Source organism: Tamandua tetradactyla, chromosome 1 (assembly GCF_023851605.1).
Source record: "Tamandua tetradactyla isolate mTamTet1 chromosome 1, mTamTet1.pri, whole genome shotgun sequence".
NCBI classification, from domain to species: Eukaryota; Metazoa; Chordata; class Mammalia; order Pilosa; family Myrmecophagidae; genus Tamandua; species Tamandua tetradactyla.
Genome location: NC_135327.1, coordinates 199,655,422 through 199,680,719, shown reverse-complemented (window position 1 = coordinate 199,680,719; position 25,298 = coordinate 199,655,422). Strand labels below are relative to the sequence as shown.

The following is a 25,298-nucleotide window of genomic DNA, read 5'->3' as shown; positions in this document are numbered from 1 at the left end:
TTAGACCTAATGTTTAGATCTTTGATCCATTTTGAGTTAACTTTTGTATAGGGTGTGAGACATGGGTCTTCTTTCATTCTTTTGCATATGGATATCCAGTTCTCTAGGCACCATTTATTGAAGAGACTGTTCTGTCCCAGGTGAGCTGGCTTGACTGCCTTATCAAAGATCAAATGTCCATAGATGAGAGGGTCTATATCTGAGCACTCTATTCGATTCCATTGGTCGATATATCTATCTTTATGCCAATACCATGCTGTTTTGACCACTGTGGCTTCATAATATGACTTAAAGTCAGGCAGCGTGAGACCTCCAGCTTCGTTTTTTTTCCTCAAGATACTTTTAGCAATTCGGGGCACCCTGCCCTTCCAGATAAATTTGCTTATTGGTTTTTCTATTTCTGAAAAATAAGTTGTTGGGATTTTGATTGGTATTGCATTGAATCTGTAAATCAATTTAGGTAGGATTGAGATCTTAACTATATTTAGTCTTCCGATCCATGAACACACTATGCCCTTCCATCTATTTAGGTCTTCTGTGATTTCTTTTAGCAGTTTTTTGTAGTTTTCTTTACATAGGTTTTTTGTCTCTTTAGTTAAATTTATTCGTAGGTATTTTATTCTTTTAGTTGCAATTGTAAATGGGATTCATTTCTTGATTTCCCCCTCAGCTTGTTCATTGCTACAGATTTTTGAATGTTGATCTTGTAACCTGCTACTTTGCTGTACTCATTTATTAGCTCCAGTAGTTTTGTTGTGGATTTTTCTGGGTTTTCATAAAATAGCCTTCTAACTGCCATCCCAGCTTCTATCTTCTCCCCATTGTACTCCATTTTCACCACAGTAGCTAGTTCCATTTTCTAAATAATTCAAATTTAAAAATTACTAATTTACTCCCCTGCTTGGAGTAAAGGGGATTATGTCTATTTAATAATCTCATTCATGGTAAAAAGCCCAAGTGTGACTGACCAGTGGGCTCTGCATGAACTGGTCCCTTCTCAGCTCTTGGTCCCTGTCTCCTATTATACACAGCCCCCCACCACACCCCCAGCCTTAGTTCCCTTCACTCTGGCCACTCTGGCCTCCCACCTTCCCAGCCAGGTACACACTTGTCTCAGGGTGTTGGCACTTGCTCTTCCCTCTGCCTGAAATGCTCTCCATCTTTCATTTCTTTCAGCTTTTTCCTCAAAAATCACCTTGCAATGGCCCATGACCATCAATAAACTATACATTCAAAAGCTTAATAGTCTGGTCCCAAATTTTCATAATCCCCTTCTCTGATTTATATCTTTAGACCTGATCAATATCTAAGATAATGTATATTTTATTCATTTACCTTATTTATGGCCTCTCTCCTTATCTATGTTGCAATTTCCTAGAGAGGACAGTTATAAAAGTTCTTTCAGGTCACTCAAGCAATGTTTTGTGGTTTTCAGTTTACAGGCCATAAACATATTTTGTTAAATTTACCCTTAAGTATTCAAAATCATTAATGTTTTCTATATGGTATATTTTAATTTCAATATCAAATTTTTTATTACACATATACAGAAATAAAATGGTTTTAGTGTCTTGCCCTTGTACCCTGTGACCTTGATGAATTTACTTATTTGTTCTGGTGGTTTATTTTTAATAGATGCCTTAGAATATTTTATATAATCCTATTTTCTGTGAATGAAGACAGCTTTTTCCTTCCATTCCTAATTGGATACCTTTCATTTCATTTGCTAACTTTATTACACTGGGTAGTCAACTGAGTATAACACTAAGTGGAAGTAGTGAGAGTAGAGATCCTTGACGTTATTCTGATTTTAGGGAGAAAGCATTCACTCTTTACCATTTGTAAGATATTAGCATATTTTTTTTTGTAAATGTCCTTTCTAGTTGAAGATGTTCCTATCTATTTCTAATTGCTAAGTTTTTATAGTGAATGTGTGTTGAATTTTCTCAAATGCTTTTCTCGTTTTAGGGTCTGTTTCTATTGACTGATCTTTCTCTGCATTATGAGTCATATTATCCTGATTCTTTGAATGTATAGTAGTATTTTAATTTAACATTAGAAATTTTGAATTTTCTGCTCTTATATGCCAAATTTCTTTGTGTTCCTTCAAGGAATGTGGACTATTAATGAAAGACAGTTAAATTACTTAGGAATTAATTTAATTCTTTCAAAATCCACTATAAGGGTATGTTTAGGATAGTTTTGAGGCTAATTTATTCTTCTTCCTAAAGGGTTGCTCCTCTGGGTCTCTAATATCTCATGGCTAGAAGAAACTTGATTTATGATAATGTGTGAGCTTTGAGAATTTTTTTTCTTTTAAGGCCCTTGTAACTTTTTTTTATTTTAGGGCCCTCATAATTTTTTTTTTCTCCTGAGATTTTTATTTTGTTATTAAATAGACATAATATATATCATGTATATTATAATCTGTAGATTAGTATTAAGCAGAGGCTCAAAAGGAATCCCATGCAGATTTTGGGAGCCTTCTTATTACCTTCCTCCTCTTAGGTATTATGTCTCATAAATTGTAGACACCTTGTCTTCGCAACTCGGGTCTCTGGCTTCTCAGCTCAGCAAGACTGCAGGACTGAGTTTTTCCTCCATATGCTATGATCCAGCCACTATATTCATGCAAAAAAATCCAAGCAATGGTAGGGCTTACTTCATTTGTTTTCCTTTTTTCAGGGATCACAGCCCTGCACTGTCTGTTGTCCAACGCATGATATTTTTCCTCATATTTTGTCCTATTTTCTAGTTTATGTTAAGAGGGTAGTTTTGATCGTGTTACACTGTCTTGGTCAGAACCAGATGTGAGAAAGTGCTCTAACTGCTTTGATACACTGTTTCCAGAACTGAGATTGGTGACAGGCTCTTAACAGTTATTATATAAATGTTTGCTGAATAAATGAATTAACATATCTTTAGTTGTTCGAGGGTAAAACAATGTTACCTATATAAGGAGACCAAAAGAAACCACAAAGAATGTCAATTTATACACTTAGAAATCAGCATAGTATGGTAGCCCATGGCAAACTTACAGTAGCCCACAACAAACTCTGGGATCTGTCCTAAAAGTACTTGTTGAAGAGTGCTTTGAAAATTATTGCTTTTTTCTTTCTTTGCTTTCTATATATGTTATATTATACAATAAAAAAAGTTAAAAACAAAACAGTACAAAGTTACAATAATCAAGATAGTATAGTACTGGCATAAGGATAGATCAATTCCATCTCCAGTCTAAGTGATGGTCTTTAGAGGTTGCTTCACCCTGACTTGACAACTCCTTCACCTAGTTTTTTATGCAGCACCATCAGTGACTTCTATGTCTCTTCCCAGAGTCACAGGGATTTCTGAATTTCTTCTAGGCTCTGAAAAGTTGAGGGGTCTCTTCCTGGTGTGATTCCGCCCTGCGCGACTGTGCTTTGCAACAGTGGTTGTCTATCTCCATCTGTCTTCTCTCCTACTTAAGGGCGTGCCACCACCCTATGGAAGATTCGATGGAAGATTCGATGGACATGGACATGAGCCCCTTGAGGCCCCAGAACTATCTGTTCGGTTGTGAATTAAAGCCAACAAAGATTATCACTTTAAGGTAGATCATGATGAAAATGAGCACCAGTTATCTTTAAGAACAGTCATTTTAGGGGCTGGTGCAAAGGATAAATTCCACATTGTTGGAGCAGAGGCAATGAATTATGAACACAGTCCAATCAAAGTAATGCTGGCAACTTTGAAAATGTCTGTACAGCTAACAGTTTCCCCTGGAGGCTTTGAAAAAACACCACCCATCATCTTATGGTTGAAGTATGGTTCAGGGCCTGTGCATGTTAGTGGACAGCATTTAGAAGATGTGGAGGAAGATGCAGAGTCAGAAGATGAAGAGGATGATGTGAACTCTTAAGTACACCTGGAAAGCCATCTGCCCCTGGAGGTGGTAGATGGTTCCACGGGAAAAAGCAAAACTTGCTGCTGATGAAGATGATGACGATGATGATGATGATGGCAATGATGATGAAGACGATAACAATGATTTTGATGATGAGGAAACAGAAGAAAAAGCTCCAGGGAAGAAATCTATAAGAGATACTCAAGCAAAAAATGCACAGAAATCAAACCAGAATGGAAAAAAGACTCAAAACCATTAACACCAAGATCAAAAGGTCAAAAATCCTTCAAAAAACAAGAAAAAACTCCTAAAACACTGAAAGGACCTAGTTCTGTAGAAGACATTAAAGCAAAAATGCAAGCAAGTATAGAAAAAGGTGGTTCTCTTCCCAAAGTGGAATCCAAGTTCATCAATGATGTGAAGGATTGCTTCCAGATGACTCACCAGGAGGCTATTCAAGGTCTCTGGCAGTGGCGGAAGTCCCTTAAAGAAAGTAGTTTAGATCATGGTGATGAATATACAGCTATGTGATGACATTGTGAGTAGTGATTATATACCAAGAATAGAATGATCATATGGTAAGAATGTTCGTGTTTGTATGTAGTTGTATTTAAAAAATTTTTTTTTAATTAAAAAAATAAGAAAATAGTTTACACAGTTTGTTAAAATTTTCTGTCTTATTTCATTTCTGTTAACAGTTGATATCTTGCTGTCCTTTTTATAATGCAGAGTGAAAACTTTCCCTACCATGACTGTTAGATGTTGTCCAGGTTCCTTTGCCAAGAATGTATTACCCAAAATGTTGGATAACTAAACCCTGTTTAGTTTTTAAAGATGGAACTTCACCCTTTACTTGGTTTTAAGTATGTATGGAATGTTATGGTAGGACATAGTAGCGGTGGTCAGACAAATGAAAATGGTGGGGAGACAAAAAAATACACGTGTGAAATAAATACAGTATTTTAATAAAGTAGCACTTTTTTCTTTCTGTTAAAAAAAAAGTTATGGGGTCTCTGAGTGGTAGCACACGTCCTTATTGTGTCTGACCTGTCATGGTATAGTTTTCCCTTTGCTGTTTACCAGGAAGTTCCTTCTGCTTGGAAAATGCTTTCTATTGGAAAGTGAGATTTCCCTCTGCTTAGAAAGTGCTTTCCATTGGAAAGTGACATATTATTAAAAAGAGAAAGCATAAGAAATCCTCTGTCTTAACCCACTGGAAATTTCTTTTGGCTGCTGAGTTTTGAATCATTGTTGCAGATTTGAAGTACCTTTGTATGTTTTTTGTGTGTTTTTAAACATAAAACTTAAAAGCTTAAAAAAAAGAAAGAAAGAAATCAGTATAGGTCAAATTCCCTGTAGGAGGGGTCTAGTGCAAATGGTAGATACAAAGACACACACCACATTCCTAAACATTTGCTCCAGCACCATGTGAACCAAAGGTCAATTTCCAAAACAAAACAGGCTTAAACAGGCATGGGTTTCGGTCTTGCCTAAGGACTATTCCTGCAATATTTTTTTCCATTAGATTGTCTTTTTCTGATAAATTTGGAAGAATTTTTTGTAGATTGCAGATATTAGCCCTTTATCTGTCAGCTGGATTGTAAATATTTCCATCATTTGTTAATGATTTTGCCTTTATAATATTAAAATGCAAAACGTTTATATGGCAAGTTAAATGTGGCTTTTTTTTTTCCTTTTATAGCTTCTGGATTTCCTGTTTTGATAAAAAAGCTTTCTCATTATGCTAAACCAATTTTTTAAACATTCACACCTTAAATCCAACAAAATTTAAATAGCATATTTGTGAAATGAGACTGACATTACCACTTTGTAGATAAAGCACTTAGTTATGGCAGTATTATCTTTTAATTATGTCATTATCCCCTTACTAAATTAAAATATGTTTTCATATATTAAACACTTATTTATATTAGAGCATACTTCTGAATTCTTTGATCTCTTTTGCTGCTCTCTATGCTATTTCTTTGCAAAATTTTATGATTTTAAGCTTGGACTAAGATATGAAAAGGCCTGTAATTCATATCCTGGTTATACCACTTACTATGTGACATTTAGCAAGTTTCTTAACCTATGCTTCTATAAGATTGAGATTCTATGTGTACTAACCTCATGGTTGATGTGAAAATTCAATAAAGTAATAATGTCTGGTACATAAGCAAGTACTCAGAAGTGTTAGCTATCATTATTATTGAGTTGACAGCAATCTCTTTATTATATGTTTTTATATAAGGCAAAGACAGTACATACCACTATACATCCTTAAGAATATGAACTCTATATTGAGGTGACAATTAAGATAATTTTAGCAAATGTTCAATGCTCATTTCTTTCAGAGTTCAAATTAGGACTGTATTTTATCAAATGTTTAGTGCTAATTTTTCTTCAGAGTCCTAATTAGGACTGTATAGAAGTTGATTTCAATTTTAAGAGAATTAACATTTTTAGTACTGTCTGCTTATCTAAGATCATGCTACATCTTTATATTTTCTTCAACTCTTGTATGCAATTTTATAAATTGCTTCATTCTAAGTCATATCATTTTTTTAAAATTTATTCTGAGGCATTTTATGGTTTTGTTTTTATTGTGAATGGAGTATTTTCCACATTTTTACTTTTGATACTTATACTTGGTGAAGAGGAAGTTACTGAATTATGTATAAATCAATACAGAATTGTGTATATACATATATATACACACACACATTTAAATAAATAAGATATTAACAATATATACATATATATAGTTCTTGTGTTCAGCTATCAAAAGAAATACTCTTATTAATTATATATAGGTATATATTTTTTATATATACCTAAATTCTTTTAGGTTTTCTAGGGATAGAACTACACCATTAAAGGATATATAATTTTTTCTTCTATTTTCTAGTACTTATTCTATTCATTTAATTTGCTTATATATTATATTGCCCACCATCTCTAATAATATATTAAATATTAATGGTAATGGTGAGTTTATAAATGGAGTGGTTTTATCATTTTTCACTGCTAGTTGGTTCTTGGTAAATAGTCTTTATCAACATTAACAGTTTATTTCACCTTATCTTACCTGGAATTTTTATTGAGCTTCTGGTAAACTTTATCAGGTGCCCTTTCAGCATTAAGTGATATAATCATAAGGATTTTCTTCTAAGTTATTTTATAATTTTAATGAATTATGTTGATTAATTTCCTTCGTATTTAAATCTTCCTTGTTCATAGCATATTATGATTTTAATATGAGGCTGGACCCTACATGCCAATATGTATTTATAATTTCTACAACTATATTCATTTTTTATAGATATATAGCTTACACTATTTGGAGGTATTTAATAATAGCATAATTATTAATAGCACCCTAAGTTCATTTAAAAATATTTGCCTAAATGTATGATGATCCCATTTATGTAAAATTGTAGGCATGTTTCTGGTGAAATATTTATCTAAAAGGCTGGTGTTTTATTTTCATGTAATATGTAAACATGCATGTGATTATAAAAGCAGAGAAGGAAATGGGCCATTAGAGGAAGGAGATATATCAAATGTCCCAAATTTTCAAGCAGTACAGGAAGAATGAATTGTAAAAAGCATAAATATATTTACTGGCAGTTTTTTAAAAAGTCATAATGTTATTGTCCTATTCAAAAAATCTGTCCTGGGCAGTCCGACAGTGGCTCAGTGACAGAGTTCTCGCCTGCCATGCCAGAGACCTGGGTGTGATTCCCAGTGCCTGCCCATGCAAATAAATAAATAAATAAATAAATAAATAAATAAATAAATAAATAAATAAATAAATAAATAAATCTGTTCCTTCTAATTTCATATGGAGACCATATGACCAAGTAAAGTTCTCCATGGCCTGCTCAATTTCTTCCTCTTTTACTCGCCTTGATTTCTATCATATAGTATCTCTATTAGAGAATGCATTTCATAAAACGGTTAATTTTTTCGTATCTGGGCTGAAAGCCACCTAAGAAAACCTGTTTTATTAATCACTGTTATCTATCCACCCATGTCCAGCCGAATGCCTTAAATGTCCAGCCCAATGCCTTAATCATAGAAGGTACTCATTTAATGTCAAATCACTGACTATAAGGTATGATGAAATAATCAAATTATGTCACCCTTAATCTACAGAAAATACTAGGTTTGATGTCAGGCAGATAAAACCACTTCTTTATTTCTCTTCAGATCTTTTAAAGAACCAAGTACAAAATATTCTACAGAGCTACTTTAAAAATTGAAGTGTATAGTCCATACAATAAATTATGGTTAAAAAAAAGTAAAAGTGTACTTTTATGTTGTGTAATAAAAGAAATAAAAAAGGAAAAGGGAAGATGGAAGAAAAGAAAAAAAGGAACAAAAAGAAAGAGATCAGCTGAGACACAAGAGAAAGAAAGAGTAAAAGTCACAGGAAGACAAGGAAAATAGAATCATATCGGCACAGAAATAAATACAGAATATACAGAAATAGTTTGGGCCATGACTTTTCACAACATTCTTGGAAAAGATGCTTTATTTTTATGTCATCCTTTTGTTCCCAGGCTAGTGGGAGGTTTTGAATTCAGAAAGACAGGTCTGGCAACAATTCAGCAAGCGTGGGTCACTGCGGGAACTGGGCAGCCCACGCCCCGGGGAAAGGGGCTAGCCACTACTCCACTCCAGCCAAATTTTGCAATGCTTGAGAGAAGGTGGTCTCGCTGCAGCCAGATTGTCTTATTTTTCAGGAAAAGTCAGAAATCTAGGTTTTCGATTTGTAAAAAACAATTTGTGAGCCAAATCAAACAATTCAGTGGGCATCAAGGGCTGCCAGTTTTTGCCCTTTGAAATGGAGACAAAAGTAAGGATATGTTTTCCTTCCTGGTTTTTAGTTATGTGCTTAATGAAATTCAGCCTAGGATTGGCTAGTATGGTCCTGCTCCCGTTACAGAAATGGTCCTGGCTGTGAATCTGGTGGCAGCGGTGGCAGCAGACCAACACAATGAACCGGAGACAAACAGGAAATGACATCTGGGCAGAGTTAGCACTCTCCCTAGGGCTGGACTGCTTTTCACCTCATGTGCGTGAAAATGACACTTTGTGAAAATCTCGCTTCCTATACAATGTCACACACTACTCTGTTGAGAACAAGAAAAGGAAAAGATGCAAAGGAAGGTAATCTTTCCCCGCATAAAGCTTGCTGCCCAGTTGGGTTGAGAGAACACAAGCAGATGAAGCACTTAGTGAAAATTAAATTAAACAGATTGAAATGAAATGAAAATTAATAAAGTGAAAGTCAAATATATTTGTGAAAATTTAAAAAAAAGGCAAAAGTGAAAAAAGTTGTATTATGTTCTAATCTCAACAAAATTCTGGAGTTTCTCTGCAGCACAACTGAGCCTGTTTATTGGCTTTTCTTGTTTGGGGATGGGTCTTATAATACTTGCCTAGTTTATGCCTCTTTCTGTGAGGAGTCAGCATCAATTACTTTTTAGAGAGTGAGAGAAAATTTAAAATTCTAGGGTCTAATGATTATATAAAACCATATAGGAACACAAAAGAAAAAAAACTTTATTTAAATATCCTTATTATTAGTTAAAGCAAGTAAAGACAAAAAAAGTGAGAAAACCTGACAAAAGCATAGCAGGATGCTTTTTAAAAAACTGACTTATTTTCCCTTCCAAGTATTTCTGGGAAACATCTACAGCTCTTACATATTCATCATTGGAGGAAGTCTAATGTTTCTGAATGTGAAGCTGAATTTTTAAAAAATCTGATTAAAATTATTGAATAACAGGCATTGAAACAGCAATTATGGAAATTACCACACTGGAAAATAACACAAAGAATTTCCTCACTCAATAAGGTTAACTATGTCCATAGTTCAATGTTAGCTTCCTGTCCTTTTCAATACACATAGATAATGTTAACAGTTCTTAACTGAACTGTGATATTGTATTGTTCTTTTTATTTTAAGTAACATCCTAACTATTTTTCATTTTACTATAGAGCTTTCATAATGATTACTTCAATGGCTACATCATATTTCATCCAATTTAATATTCATTTATTTATTTTTACTAGCAAAGAACTTGATTAATCTTTGTTTGCAAACTTTCCTCCCGGGCTTCCTCAGCTTAACCAGCTGCAAAGAATGAAATTGTTATACAGTATAAGCAAAAACTAAAAAAGAGCTGCAGTGCCCAAGGGGCCTGAGCTTAAAAATATTAGAGATCACGATTTTATTAGATCCATAAACAAAACAATTTTTTAAAAGCAGACATAATATAAAATACGGCTCCAAGTAATTTCAAGTCCTAGCTTCTTCAGAAGCAGACTCAACTCAGTTTGCCCTATTCTCAGAAGCCTCATTAAAATTCTCCACAAAATCTGGAACTGCTCCATCTTCCTCCTCTCTAGGAGCAAGTGGTGCTTTTCCATCCGCAGATTGTTCGGGCAAAGCTTCAGCCGGTCTCCTTACACCAGTCAGACTGTCTGCGCCAAGCTGGTTTAAGATGCTGGGCAGCACTTCCATCAGTGAAAGTGCTGTGAAAGTGTTGGCTGGGAGATGCCTGAACTTTAGGGCTGTTAAGGTGGATTGCTGTTCCCTGGTTTCTAACACATATTAACCTCTTCATTACCAGAGATATTGTTTAGCCCTAATTTCTTTAAGGAGAACTGAAGTTTTTTTTAATCATCTGCTGTAGCTGTTCTATGAATCACTTTCTTTCTGCGAGCAGTTCCTTTCCCACCAAAGTGTGCCTGTGCCTGCAGTGTGGCGAGTGTCGCCTGGTTCGTGAAAGTCTCTTTCACCTTGTCAGGGGTAGAGATGGGGCACATTTGGGGAACTAAGGCTGGCGCTCAGGGGGTCTCGGACAGACCAGCTGAGACCAGGCACATACATGTGGGGATGCAAGATGGCCTCATCCATGCAATTTTCAATTTTTCATCTCATTTTCCCTAATTTCTGATATCTTCACTATTACAAATAATGCTACAACTCTGGGTATTCAGCTTCTCTCTTTTTTTTTTTTTTTTACTTTTTATCTTATTTACTTCAGAAAATTTTTTCTTTTATTAAATCAAAATGCATAAATATTTTTACTGCTCTTGAAAAGTATTCCCAAGTTGCTTTCCAAATACCTGTGGCAATTTAAATGATACAATGAAGGACTATATCATTCTTACCACTTCTTGCCACCAACCATATTATCAAGAAAAAGGCCTTAGAAAATACAGCCGTTAGAGGTCAATACAGTGGTTAATTCTGAGCTGGCCTGGGAGATGAAGAATACCTTAAAGCCCAAGCCCCGGATCTAGAGTTCTGCTTGTAGTTCTCCTTGGTTTCTTCAGCTGAGAAAAGAGGGGTTGGGATGACACAATGTCCAAAGTCTATTCCAGCTTTACATATCTCTAAAATCTCAAGCAAATGCTGACAAACACTGTTTTCCTTCTCTTGAAAGCTGCCAGCCTTACTGCTAACACACCGCTATCTGCTTCCTTCCGCATCCAAACTATCTTAAAACCAGTCTTGAAACTGTGGGACTGTAAAGAAAAACAACTCAGACTGCAGAAAAATAAAACAACACTAAGTTTGATATTTTAAATTATTTTCTTTTATTTTTTAAATACGAGTTAGATATAATATCCCAGAATTCCTGAATACCCAACATGTAACTCGAGTGAAAGTTATTTTATCTTATTTTTGAAAATCACAGTGTCCCTTGCTATAATTACCAACTTGTGAAGATCCTGTGTCATTCTCGGAAGCAGCCAAGACCCAGCTCCTCCCAGGGAAAGAGCTCAAAATCAAGGCAGTGTGGATTCCACTCTCCTGGTACTATTGTGTAGACTTGAACAGCTTGTTCACACCCTGAACACCCTGAGTCTTCTCATCCATCACGCTCATCCAAACTCCTGCTTGGAACCACACACACTCATCCTGCCTGTCTGTTTGGACCCTAAGCCCTGCCCAAGACTTCCAGGCCAGCCTGACATTCTGGAATCCACACTTGGCATATATCACTATATGCCTCTTTTTATGAGGTATGCATTTTAAATCTATTCTCTCATTTAATGCCAACAACACTGCAGAGGGGGTAGGACTGAGGTTTACATCATTTATACACCTTGTCCGAGGTGGTAATGCTAATGAGCAGAATGTGATTCACATGTCAGGAGATAGATCCCAAAGCTGAAGATCTGAACTTTAGTGTTGACCTGCCCCTCCAACCACTCAGCCACTCTGGTATTTTTGGAAAACTGTTTGTCACTAGTTTTCTTATCCTCTTATATTCATTCATAAAATACATAAAAAATATTGTACATCTTCCATGTGCAGGTCACAGTGTTAAGGTCTATAGGAGAGACAAAAAGGAAATCAAGGCAGGACCTCCCTCCAAGCAGCTGTGCAGCTTAGCAGAAGACCTCACAGCCAAGGAGAACTTTTCCAGAAAGGATATGCTTGTGACTTCTGTTAACATTTTTTAATTAGTTCGTTCTCAGTAGAACCCTTAAAGAACACGTGGAAAATAATAAAAATAGGAAAATGGGGACCAGACCTCTTGATGAATGTTTCCTAAAATCAATCATTACATACCATCAAATATTATGTAGCATCAGATAGTAGGGTCTGAAAAGCTCCACTTTCACAAAAGTAACATAAGAAACAAAATGTCAAACAAAGCATAGTATCATTACTGTAGAAAGCTAAATGTATCATGCCATCACAATTTAAAGTGCTTGTGGTATTCTGAAATATTTCATGATCTGATTTCTACCATTTGGACTTATGATAAAGGACAACTGAATTAAAACTTTTGATCAAAGAAAATTGTTTGGAGGAGGCAAGATGAACACAGCACTTAGCACAGATTCTGCATTTGCATAATTATCAATTATTATCAAAGCTTTTCTGTTGGACTGGCTGGTGCAGTATTTGCATTCATTTGCATCCCCTTCCATCAATCCATTCTAGGCAAGAGACAATGATGGTAGGGTGTGAAGCCAGGAAGAAACTGCAGTCAAACAGGCTTGGCTACCTTAATGTAACCATGTATGTCAATGATTCTGGTGGCCAGGGAAGAGGAGAATTAGGTTAGAAGTCAAGGGGATGAGGACACACTTAAAAATTCTGATCACGGAATTCATTGCTTTATCATTTAATTAGTTTAAGATTGTTATATGGACCAACCTAAAAATTACAGTTGTGCCCACATTTTGCATGTTCTTTTTCTCAGCTTGGCTTTATCATTTAAACAATCTCATAGTTCTTGGGATTCAAGTACAAAGAGACTACCTGGTTAACCACCAGGAAGGTAAGAGAACAGAATGCTGCACAGCTACTGCTATATGTTGCCGAGGCTTTCCACCCAGCTGTCAGCCTCAAAGTTGCAGGTGAGATCCGACAGATTTCACATCACGTCCCTTCATGACATCCTGCTCTCCTTTCTCAACATTTGCACATTGAACACATAGAGCAGACACTATTCTATTTCTGGACCTCATAGAAGACCCATGTTTTAGGCTGGTAGAAAAAAAAATATTAGTTTTAATTTAGAAATGGAGCAATTGAAGTACAAGGGGGTTAAATGGCTGACTGGGTCAACAGAGCTAAAACCCAGAGTTTCTACATTCTAAATTACTATGCAGGCTCATAAATGACATTTCTTTATTTTCTTTATTTTAAGGTCTGTTTGTAGCAGCATTTAAATGTAGCTTTGAGACAAGAATATACTAGGCATGATCATGAACAGTATCAATTAGGCTGTACATATTTGGTGCTTAAAAAATGATTGCAAAATGAATGAATAAATGGCATTTTAAGAAGAAAAAACATTGTGTTACAAAGAATAAGCCACTCAATTTGTGAGGTCAGGGTTTCTTTTTTTTTTTTCTTTACCTAAGGTGATTTCTAAAATTACCCTATTACTTGGCTAAAACAACTTCAGTTAAAATATATGATCTGTCACAAGCTATTGATTTTACAAAGAGAAAGCAGTTCATATTCTAGTATTTTATCATAAGTGCAGCTGTATGGATACCATCCTGCTTTTACTAAACTGACATCCTCACAGGAAATATTCATAACATTCTGACATTAAGGTGTAGTTACCCTCAGTATCAGTCTGATTTTTTTTCTTCTTGATTAATATTAGAAAAGCATTTCGGCAATTTTAGTACCTATAAGTGGGTTCAAGCAGATTTTCTTAGGAGACTGATTCTACCAAAGATTTTATTTTTTCATGCAAAAACAGAGGCACATTCGTTCTTTCAGAATCTTGGTTTGCAGAATGCTATTTAATTCATGGAGCTATCATGTTGGGTACTACACCATAACTCACCATCCTTAGGCCTTCCTTGTGTCAGCAAACTCTATGTAAAGGGCAGGTTCCTTTTAATACTAAACCTCAATGCATTTTTTTTTTTTAAAGAAAAAGGTATCTTTACACCAAAAAGAAATGGAATAAAAAATTTAAATTGCAAGTTGAATTTTCTTTGGGAGAGAAAAGAAGGTAGAGCAGCATTTCTATGAGTGCAGTGATCACATGACATGAAGGTGAAGCCATCGTATCATCTCCCCAGGAAGGAGACTCCCAGGAATTGAGTTGAATGTTGGTCCCAGCCTGAATTCTTATCATGCCCCCAGTGAGCTGTAGGACTCAGAAAACCTCATTCACAAACCTCTGGGCTCAGGATCTGTATCTGTAGAGCTAGTGAGTTAAATTTTTCCTAAGGTCCTTAATTCCCAGATTCTAGGCTTCTTGTTTTCCTGATTCATACCAGACCCATGTTAGGATAGCTTTGATAGGGAATTCATGACTCTGTTTTGAGTTCTCCTTTTAACAGCCTTATTTTCTTCTTCTGATTTCTCCAGTTTATCCAACAAGAAAATGATCAACTCCTTAAAGTTGAAGATTTCATTCTTCTGTTTATAAATCTGAACAAATTGTAAAAATGTTAATTTCTCCTTAAATTGATTTTTGGTACATATTTTAAATAAATAGCTAAAAATGTATATAAAGCCAATATGTTGATATAATTTAATTCTTTGGAAAGATCAGTTTTTCCCAGAATCAAAGCTGTGACATTCAGATTTAATCAATACTTGTTTTAAAACACAAAATTCATTTAATGTCTTGAAGGTAACTAGAGCTACAGTGACCGAATTAATATTCCCTGTGCGTGTGAATGTGAGGACTTTTTAAAAAACGAGATTGAGCAAGTGCTCTTGGAACATTCTGTATGCATTATTGCAATTGTTCTGTAAATGTGTAGAAGCCTTAGGACTTTATCTTTCAATTATGTATGATATGCAACACTTGTTTCTAACACCTGCAGAGAAATTTTCTGTACAGTGACAGAAACTATGCTTTCATTTTATTAAATTAGTGTGGTTTCAATTTCACATTATCTTTAGTTGCTTAGCCTGTAGTATTACACGTTTATTGTTTCTGCTTGGCTATACTAAAAGTTGAAACCTAAAGTCATTTTCTGCTTTATTGACTTGCAGGAGGAAAAACTGAAATTATCCTGGTCATTAAAGAAAGTACTTACGATTTTTTTGCCTTCTATTAAAACTGTAGAAATATTTGTTTCAACATTCTGTAGTATCACATTTCCTTTCTGTTCTCTGTAGATGAATTCTTTATCTAAAGGAGAAATTTAAAAAAAAGGAAGCATGAAACATCAAGGAATTTAAATAGGCTTCTGGGGGACAAGTAAAATGAATTGACTAGTTCTGAAAAAATGCATCCTTTTCATTGAAGGGTCCTTTCTGCCTATTCTAAACACTGACATAAAAAGCACAAGCACATACCCATAGAATCTTTGGAACAAGGTAGAATTTTCTTGGGTAAGATGTGTGGTAATGCCATCAAGAAATCTGCTGCCATAAGGGTGACATACAATTGGCAGTATATTTCTTATATCTCAAACCTGGGGGGTGAAATTTGCATATGTACACATGCATAATACATATACTTATACCTAAATTCTGCAAAACTTGCTTTTATATGTCCACAAGTTCCCCTTGCAACTGCTGAAGGTTTGACAGCTTCACTGCCTTTAAAATTGTTGAATCTGTGTATCATATCTATGGAGAAACTGGCCTTCTGTATAATGAACTGAGATTTCAATTATTTACTTAGAAAATTATAGAAACAAGTAATTATATTCATAAATATACATAAGTATGTAGGTATCTATGTGTACACACAAACTGAGTTGATTTTTTTTTAATGAGACATTTGATTTGTGCATTAATGTACTACCAGGAATGTAAAATAAAAATTATCCATATATTGTGAAAGAAACAGTGATAGGATTTTGGGATGGGGTGAAAAGAAAGGAAGGACTCCTATTTCCTGGGGAGAAGGAAATGACACATCCGTCTGAGTGAGAATGGTAACACTGGGCCAATTTGGTGGCGAGAGAATTTCATAATATAACAGTTGATGACTGAATAATACTGCAGGCTGAACTAATTCAAGAGCAAATACTTTAAGTATAGTATATATACTGTATAGATTTCATGCAAAATTTCAGGTTGTGAAGTTACTAATAGAGGTTTAGATGAAATAGTCTCTATTTGTATTCCTGGTAACATTTTTGTGCACAAATAAAAAGTGTCTCCCTCTCTCCCCTCCCCACCTTCCTCTCTCTGTCTCTGCCTCCATCTCTGTCTCTCTCTCTCATGAAAATATAAATATATAATGTATTTATCTATTCAGCCATCTCCCATCAAATGTGGCCACCTTGGGAACTTATTCAACCACTCCAATGCAGTTGCTCTCATACAACGAATTTTAGAATTTCTTTTTAGGAAAGCACAAAGAGCCAATTTAACAGTTGTATAAGACATTTGGAAAAAAAAAAGGTTACCATTTAATTTTATTACCATCATTTACTCACTAGTTTTACTCTGAGCAAATTTCTAAAAATTAAATATGTCTTTAATGGATGAATTCCAATGAATACCACTGATTCTCACCAGGAGTTCCAAGGGCTGTGCTCTCACCCGTTGTACAATATTATTTACACCAAGATGCAATGATTTCTTAAAAATCACAGTATGTGATATGCATAATATAAACGTGCTTACATTATAAAGTGAAACCCAAGACCCTAGCATCCAGCTTAAGAGTTAGAACATATCAACTCTGTTGCATCATTCCATATGATTTTTCTACTTCATCCTCTTGCCTCCCCACCTAAATTTTACCATTCCATTACTTTTATTTAATAACTTTATCACATATTTAAGTAGACTTAATATGTTGTTTAGTTTTGCTTACATTTGAGCTTAACAAAGTGGTATTTACTATATTTACTATATGTGGTTCTTAATAATTTATATCGTATTATATTTTGAAGATTAGTCCATGTTGTACTAAACATCTAATTTCCATGGCTATACACTATTCAAGGATATATCACAATGGATCTCAGTCATTATTTATGTTAGAAATAATGTTTATGTTTATATGTTTATGATGAACTATGATACCATGAACATTCTTATTTTATTACAAATGTGCATGACTTTTTCCTTGATATGTATTTAGGGTGGAAATTATTGGGTCCTAGGGTATAAGAATGCGTTATTTTCAAAAAGAGGTTGTGCCATCCACAGGATTGTCTCCCTGGCAATGTGGGGGATGACACCCAGGGATGAGTCTGGCCCTGACACCGTGGGAACAATATCATCCTGACCAAAAGGGGGAAAATAAATGTAACAAATAAGGGATCAGTGGCTGAGAGAGTTCAAATAGAGTTCAGAGGCTACTCTGGAGGCCACCCTTAGACGAGTTTCAGTTAGATATTGCTACTTATCATAGTTTGCCAGACCCCAAACAAAACCCTTCCTGGCAATCCTAAAGAACACCTATGGTGTTATATGAGAGTCTACAAAGGTTCTGTGCACTAAGGTACTTCCAGAAACCTACAACCTCCAGATGGGTTCTCGAACCAGGTAAGTCCAGAAATGCAGAGGGACCCAGCCTCTCCAGAACATCAACTAGTTCCATCCCCCTATCTCATATTATCAACAGCCCCTTCCAACATGAAAAAGTTAGAATGGGCATAGCCCAACTACCCCTAACAAGTGAAAGAAGGATCAAAGGGGATGGTGGAGTTATACAGAAAAGGTATGCTTTTTTATGTGGACTTATTGATGAATTAGTTCATCCCTCAGTCGATACCACACTGTCAGACGAATATACCTTTATTTTATTTTATTTTGCAGGCACCGGGAATCATACCCAAGTCTCCGGCATGGCAGGTGAGAATTGTGTCACTGAGCCAGAATATACCATTAAAATAATTATATTTATGTGGAAGGACAAATGTCCCTACCTTATTATTTTCCTTCAAAAGGGCTTGGCTTTTCTTAGAATTTTGCGTTCCTTACATGTTAGATTCAGCCTGTTTAATTAGAAAACATATTCTCATGGGAAACTGATAGAGATCATATTAAGAGATCAATTATGGGAAAAATTGAGACATCTTTACAATATTGAGTATTCCTGCTACAAACTTAGTCTGTCTCTCCATTTATATATGTATTTTAACATCTTAGAACGAATTGTCATATGTTTCCATTAATAAGCACAACACAAACTTTAAGGTACCCAGGAATGAACCTAACAAAATATATTAAAGACTTGTATACCTCTTGGTTGTCAATAATTAACTCCCCAACGGCCTCAGGCAATGACTGATTTGCTTCTTATCCATATATGTTTGCCTTTCCTAGAATTTCATAGGATTAGAATCGTTCACAACAGTCTTGTGTTTGCCTCTTTTCACTTAACATAATGCTTTGGAGATTTATTCATATTACTGCAATTCATCTTATTCAATTTATCTCATTCTTTTATATTGCTGAGAACTATTCTGTAGTACTCCTATACCTCAATTTGTTTATGCATCATCAATTAATGAACATTTATGTTGCTTCCAGGTTTTGGCTATTATGAATAATGCAGCTTTGTATATTCCTGGGCATGTCTTTGTGTAGACATATGTCTTCATTTTTCTTGAATAAATACATAGGTATGAAATTGTTGGATCATATGGCAACTTCATATTTAACTTAATAGGATACTGCCAAAATTTTTCCATGTGAGTGTACCGTTTTGCATTCCCACAGCAATCTTACAAGAGTTCCAGGTACTCTACTTCCTTGCCATCATTATCAGGGCTTGAAACTTTAGCTGTTCTTGCAGGTGTTGGTGTTCTAGGTTGCTGGCTGCCAGAATGCAATATACCAGAAATGGAATGGCTTTTAAAAAGGGGAATTTAATAAGTTGCTAGTTTACAGTTCTAAGGCCAAGAAAAGTCCCAATTAAAATGAGTCTATAGAAATGTCCAGTCTAAGGCATCCAGTAAAAGATACCTTGGTTCAAGAAGGCTGATGAAATTCAGGGTTTCTCTCGCATCTGGAAAGGCACATGGTGAACACAGTCAGCGTTCCTCTCTCATCTGGAAGGGCACATGACATACATGGTGTCATCTGCTAGCTTCTTCTCCTGGCTTCCTGTTTCATGAAGCTCCCCAGGAAGCGCTTTCCTTCTTCATCTCCAAAGTGTTGGGTGATGGATTCTTTGCTTAATGGTGCTGTAGCATTCTCTGCTCTGTCTGAATTGCCTTCATTCTCCAAACTGTTTCCTCTTTTATAGAACTCCAGAAATTTATCCAAACCCACTCAAATGGGTGGAGACATGTCATCATCTAATCCAGTTTAACAACCACTCTTGATTAAATCACATCTCCAGGGAGATGATCTGATTACAGTTTCAAACATACAGTATTGAATAGGGATTATTCTGAAATGGGATTTTGATTAAAACATGGGTTTTCTAGGGGACATATATCCTTTCAAACGAGCACAGGTGATATCTCTGAGGTATTAATATACATGTAATTAGTAACGTTGAACATCTTTTCATCTGATTTTCCTTTGTGAAATATCCAAATATTTTACCTATTCAGAATTTCTGTACTTATTATTATTGAATTCTTTATATATTCTGGATTATAAACCCTTTGTAAGACATATGTGTTACAAAATTATCTCTCAGAGTGTGTCTCCCAGCTTTTTATTTTCTCAACTACAGCTTTTGAAGAGCAAAAAGGTTTTAATCTTGATGATATCCATATTATCATTTTTTCTTTTATGATTCATACTTTTGAGTGCTAAGAAATCTTTGCCTACTCCCATATCGCAAAGATTTTCTCTTTTGTTCTCTGCTAGAAGTTAATACTTCTAATTCTTTCATTTAGGTCTCTGATAAATTTTTAGTTAATTTTTATGCAGAATGTTAGGTGACTGTTGATATTAAAATTTTTCCAGTAAGGTATCCCATTGTTCCAGCACATTGCTGAAAAGAATATCCTTTGGCATTTAATTACCTTGGCTTTTTTGGTCAAGAATCAATTGAACATGTATATGCGAACTTCTATTTCTGGACTCTTTTCTATTACATTCATCTATGTTTATTCTTATGCAAATGCCACATGTATTGGTTATTGTAGCTTTATAGTATATCTTAAATTCAGGCAAACATTGTTTTGTTTTTCAAAATTAAGTTGGCAAGCCTAGGTCTTTTACCTTTACATATACATTTTAAAATTATCTTGTTGCTATATCAAAAAAGCCTTTACGGTTAGGATTGGTATTTATTCAACTCATGAACTACTTCGAGAAGTTTTGCCATCTCAACAATATTTGGTCTTAAAATCTGTAAATATGGTAATCTACTCATTCACTGGGTCTTCCTTAATTTCCATTTGCAATTTGGTAAAGTAGTTTTCACCTTACCAATATGGAATATCTTTTAATAAATCAATCCTTCAGCTTTATAATACTGTTATGCTATTATAAATGGAAATGTTTAATGCATAATAAATTTGTTAGTTTCTAGTATATAGAAATAAAATTAATTTTTGTCTATTGACTTTGTATCCTGCAGCTTGACCAAATGCACTTTTTAGTTCCAGGAGCTTTAAAGAAATACAGTCCTTAAGAAATTCTTTTTAATTAAATTGTTTTATTAGAGAAATTGTGGGTTTACAGAACAATCATACATAAAATACAGGATTCCTATATATCACTGAACCACCACCACTTTCATGGGCATGGAAATTTTGTTACAAGTGATGATAACACTTTTTTTGCAATTCTATTTTGTAACAGTAGTTACATTTGTTACAACTGATGAAAGATCATTAAAGTAGTATTATTAATTATTGTCCATACTTTACATAGGGTGGTTTTCCCCATATTCTGACCTATATATTATTTCATGTATGTCTTTATTTTCTTACTCATCTAACCATACAATTGGATAAAGGGAGTGTCAGTCACAAGGTTTTTACAATCACATGATCATACAATAAAAGCTATACTGTTATAAAAATATTATCACAGGCCATGGTGGCTCAGCAGGTAAGAATGCTTGCCTGCCATGCCTGAGTACCCGGGTTCGATTCCTGGTGCCTGCCCATGTAAAAAAAAAAAAAGACATTTAAAAATATTATCAAAGATCAAGGCTACTGGATTACAGTTCAACAATTTCAGGTACTTTCTTCTGGCTATTCTAATACACAAGAAACTAAAAAGAACTATCTATATTATGAGTCAATAGTTATAATCATTTGTTAAATCCTAGTTCCTAAATTACACTTCTTCACTATCATTTGATCATTCTCTCAATTTTCAGGGATGTCTAGGCAGTGACCATTTTAGCTTCTTCATGCTGGAATGGGGTGTTGAAATTATGGGGTAGAAGAATGAAACTGGTTGATATTCCTGGAGAGAATGGTACCTCTGGGTTTCAGGACTTATCTGGTATAGGAACAATCTAGAGGCCTTAAGTTTATGAAAAAATTAAGCTTATTAAGTAGAACATTTATATAATCTTAAGATAGACCCCAGGACGTTCTCTAGGGTTTTTAGGAATACTGTTGGTTGGTGCTCAGCATACTGACAATTTGCAATATTGGCTGAAGCTTGCATAAGAATAGCCTCCAGAATGACCTCTCAATTCTATCTGTAATCTCTTAGCCACTGAAACTTTATTTTGTTTCATTACTTTTCCCCCTTTTGGTCAAGAAGGCATTCTAAATGCCACATTGCTATGGCCAGGCTCACCCCTGAGAGTCATGACCCACGTTGCCATAGAGACTTAAACCTCTGGGAGTCATGTTTCACACAGGGAGGAGGGTAATGAGTTTATTCGCAGAGTTGGCTAGAGAGAGGATATATATCATCTGAGCAACAAACAAGGTTCTCTGGGGACGACCTAGGCCTAATTATACTAGGCTTAGCTTTGCCACTGCAGAAATATGTTTCATAAGGGCAAGCTTCAAGATCAATGGCTTGGCTCATTAAATGTGGAGTCCATAATGTTTGAGAGAATATTAGGAATTTCCCACATGGGGAAGTTTAATAGTTCTACACATTTTCCCTGGTCTCTCAAGGGGACTTTGCAAATACTTTTTTATTTTCTGCCCCAAATACTCTAGAATGTATGAGGGTATTACATTAATCTGTACAGAGTAATAAGATCTCATTCCCTATTTCAGATTATCCATTGACGAGAGAGGTTAAATTAGATAGTGTGCTATCTAAAATTTAAATTTAAAATTAAATATAATTTTAAAATATACATCTCTTCCTTTGGTCTCATATGGAAGTTGAAGTTTTAAAATAGGCATATCATCCTTTATCCTATATTCTGATTTACCTTAGTCCTAACCAGATCTGCTTCATTCATAGCTCAATTGAAGTCTGATCTCTTTTTCAGTTTCTTTAACAGTTGCTGTATAGAATAATGTTGACTTTCAGAGTTGTTGAATGCCAACTCTGAGTCTCAGTTGCTACACAGATACATAAAGTTCCAGGGAACTACCAAGTTATACACAAAAAGCACTGTTAAAACTCAGGAATAAATGTGACGTGCTGTAAGAGCTCACAATCTAGAAACCTTTACAATGAGCCTTATTGGCCACTCTGTATTCCTTACTTATTGAGTGCCCAATCCCTGCCCACCTTTTGTCACCTTTGTCTTCAAGTTTCAGAGTTTGCTCATTATAGTTAGTTTTATCAGTGAGACCATACAATATTTGTCCTTTCATTTCTGACTTATTTGATTCAACATAATGTCCTCAAGGTTTATTCATCTAGTTGTACTATACATATATAACTTCATTCCTTTCTGCTAGACACTCAATATTCCTTTGTATGTATATACCACAGTTCACCCTTCCATTCATCAATCAATGTACGCTGAGGACACCTCCATACATTGGCAGTCATGACAAATGCCACCATAAACACAGGTGTATAAAGTCTATTCATGTCCTTGCTTTCAGTTCTTCCAAATATATACCTAATAACAAGGTTTCAGGATCATATGACAACCCAATACTTAGCTTCCTATGAAAGCATGACACTGCCCTCCAGATGGGCAGCACCATTCCACTTCCCTACCAACCGAGTAGGTATATCTCTCTCTCACTTGTATCTTTCTGCTTATTTTTTTAAACAATTTGATTCCTACACTATATAATCCATCCTAAGTGTACAATCAATGGCTCCTGGTACAATCATAGCATTATTCCTTCACACCACAATCTATACAAGAACAATTCCATTTCTTCTGCAGAGAAAGGAGAATAAAAATAGGAGAAACAATACCACCAACAAATATTTCATATTATATTCCCCCTTATTGACATTGTTTCAGTGTATTTCCTTTGTTATAATTAATGAAAGAAATTACAATTTTACCCTAGTTTGCATCAATTGTATTTTTTCATATACCATCCCATTTTTAACACTATGCAATAATGACATTCATTTTCCTTCATGTAAAAATTTATATATTTGTACATTTCATATATTTGTACATTTATTCACCGTCATTGTCTACTTCAGGTTTTGCTAATTGTATAGTCCCAGTTTTTATCCTCTGTCTTTCCTTCTGCTAACTTACATGTCCCTAGCCTACCTCTTTCAACCATACTCACACTCAGCTTAGTTCATTATACTTAAAATATTTTGCTAGCATCACATAATAGTGTGCTATCCTGTCCTGAATCTTTACAATCAATCTCATTAATACAGAATGCCCAGCTCTACCCTCTTTCTAACTCCTGATAACCTGTGTTCTCAACTATAAGTCCTTAATGTTTTAACATATACACTCATGCTGTTCAAATAAGAACAGGTTTACTTCTTCCTCTCTGATCTGTTTGGCATGTGTGTTTATACATAATTTGCTTGGACACACAATACAATGTTAAATAGGAGAGTTGTTAGAGGACATCCTTGACTTGTTCCTAATGTTAGAAAGCATCAAACTTTTCACTCTTAAGGATGATGTCAGCTCTGAGTTTTTCATAAGGTTGAGGAAATCTCAATCTATTCCTAGCTTGCTGAAAGTTTTTACCATGAAAGTTTTTTCAATTTTATGAAATGCCTTTTCTGCAACTATTGAAATGATTCTATGGCTTTTCTCCTTTATTTTAATTAACATGGTGAAACACAATGACTGATTTTCAGATGTTAAACCAATCTTGCATCCTTAGGAAAATCCACTGGTCATAATGTATTATCTTTTTTGTACATTACAGCTTTTCATATGCTAATGTTTGCTAAAAATGTTTGCATATATGATTATGAGGGATAATGGTCTGTAGTTCTTTTTCCTTAAGGTTTCTTTGTCTGATTTTAGAATTGGAGTATTATTGATATAAAATATGTTGGACTATGCTCCATCCTTTTTTTATTATCTGAAAGAATTTATGCAGGATTTGTTATTATTCCCTTAAATGTTTGATGGGATTCATATAGTGAAGCCACAAGCCACCTGGGCTCAACATTCTTTTTGTGGGAGGATTTTTAAATACAAACACAAGTTTGTAATTAAAAACTTGTTTAATGGATATATAGCTGTTTAAAGCTTTCTATTTTATCTAGATCTGCATTGATAATTTTTGTTTTTCTAAGAATTTGTCCATACCATTTGGTCTATAAGGTTTCTTGGTATAAACTTCGTTCATAACATTCTTTTATTGTCCTTTTGGTAGGATAATTGGGTCTGTTTTAGTAAAATAATAGGGTTGCAGTGTTACTTTGTTTTTTTTTTAGGGATATACATGGACTGGGAACTGAACCCAGGTCACTTGCATGGCAAATAAGCATTAGACCACTGTACCTCCCATGTAACTGATGCTTGCAGGTTTGTCACTCTTGTTTTTTCTGAATTGGTGGTTTGTGTCTTTCTTTTTTCTAGATCAAACTGTCTAGATATTCATCAATTTTGCTGACCTTTTCAAAGAACATGCCTTGGTTTTATTTCTATATACTTCCTGGATTCTACTTCATAAAATTATGCTTTTTTCC

The 25,298-nt window shown here is 34.8% G+C and overlaps 1 protein-coding gene, 1 long non-coding RNA gene and 2 pseudogenes across 3 annotated transcripts in view; 2 read left to right on the top strand and 2 right to left on the bottom strand.

The window, feature by feature from the left end:
• The window catches only part of DPP6 (dipeptidyl peptidase like 6), a 919,284-nt gene that overhangs the window by 367,395 nt on the left and 526,591 nt on the right, over positions 1-25,298 (bottom strand). For both annotated transcript variants that reach the window (XM_077150875.1, XM_077150885.1), the window contains exon 4: positions 15,443-15,537. In XM_077150875.1, coding sequence (XP_077006990.1) covers positions 15,443-15,537 — 95 coding nt within the window. The remainder of the gene's footprint in view (positions 1-15,442; positions 15,538-25,298) is intronic.
• On the top strand, positions 3,498-4,417 carry LOC143679818 (nucleophosmin pseudogene; annotated as a pseudogene).
• On the bottom strand, positions 10,230-10,726 carry LOC143679814 (transcription factor BTF3 pseudogene; annotated as a pseudogene).
• LOC143674777 (uncharacterized) lies at positions 17,741-25,134 on the top strand. Its single transcript, XR_013171212.1, has 3 exons — positions 17,741-17,858; positions 18,132-18,167; positions 25,044-25,134. It is a non-coding gene; the product is annotated as an uncharacterized LOC143674777 (long non-coding RNA).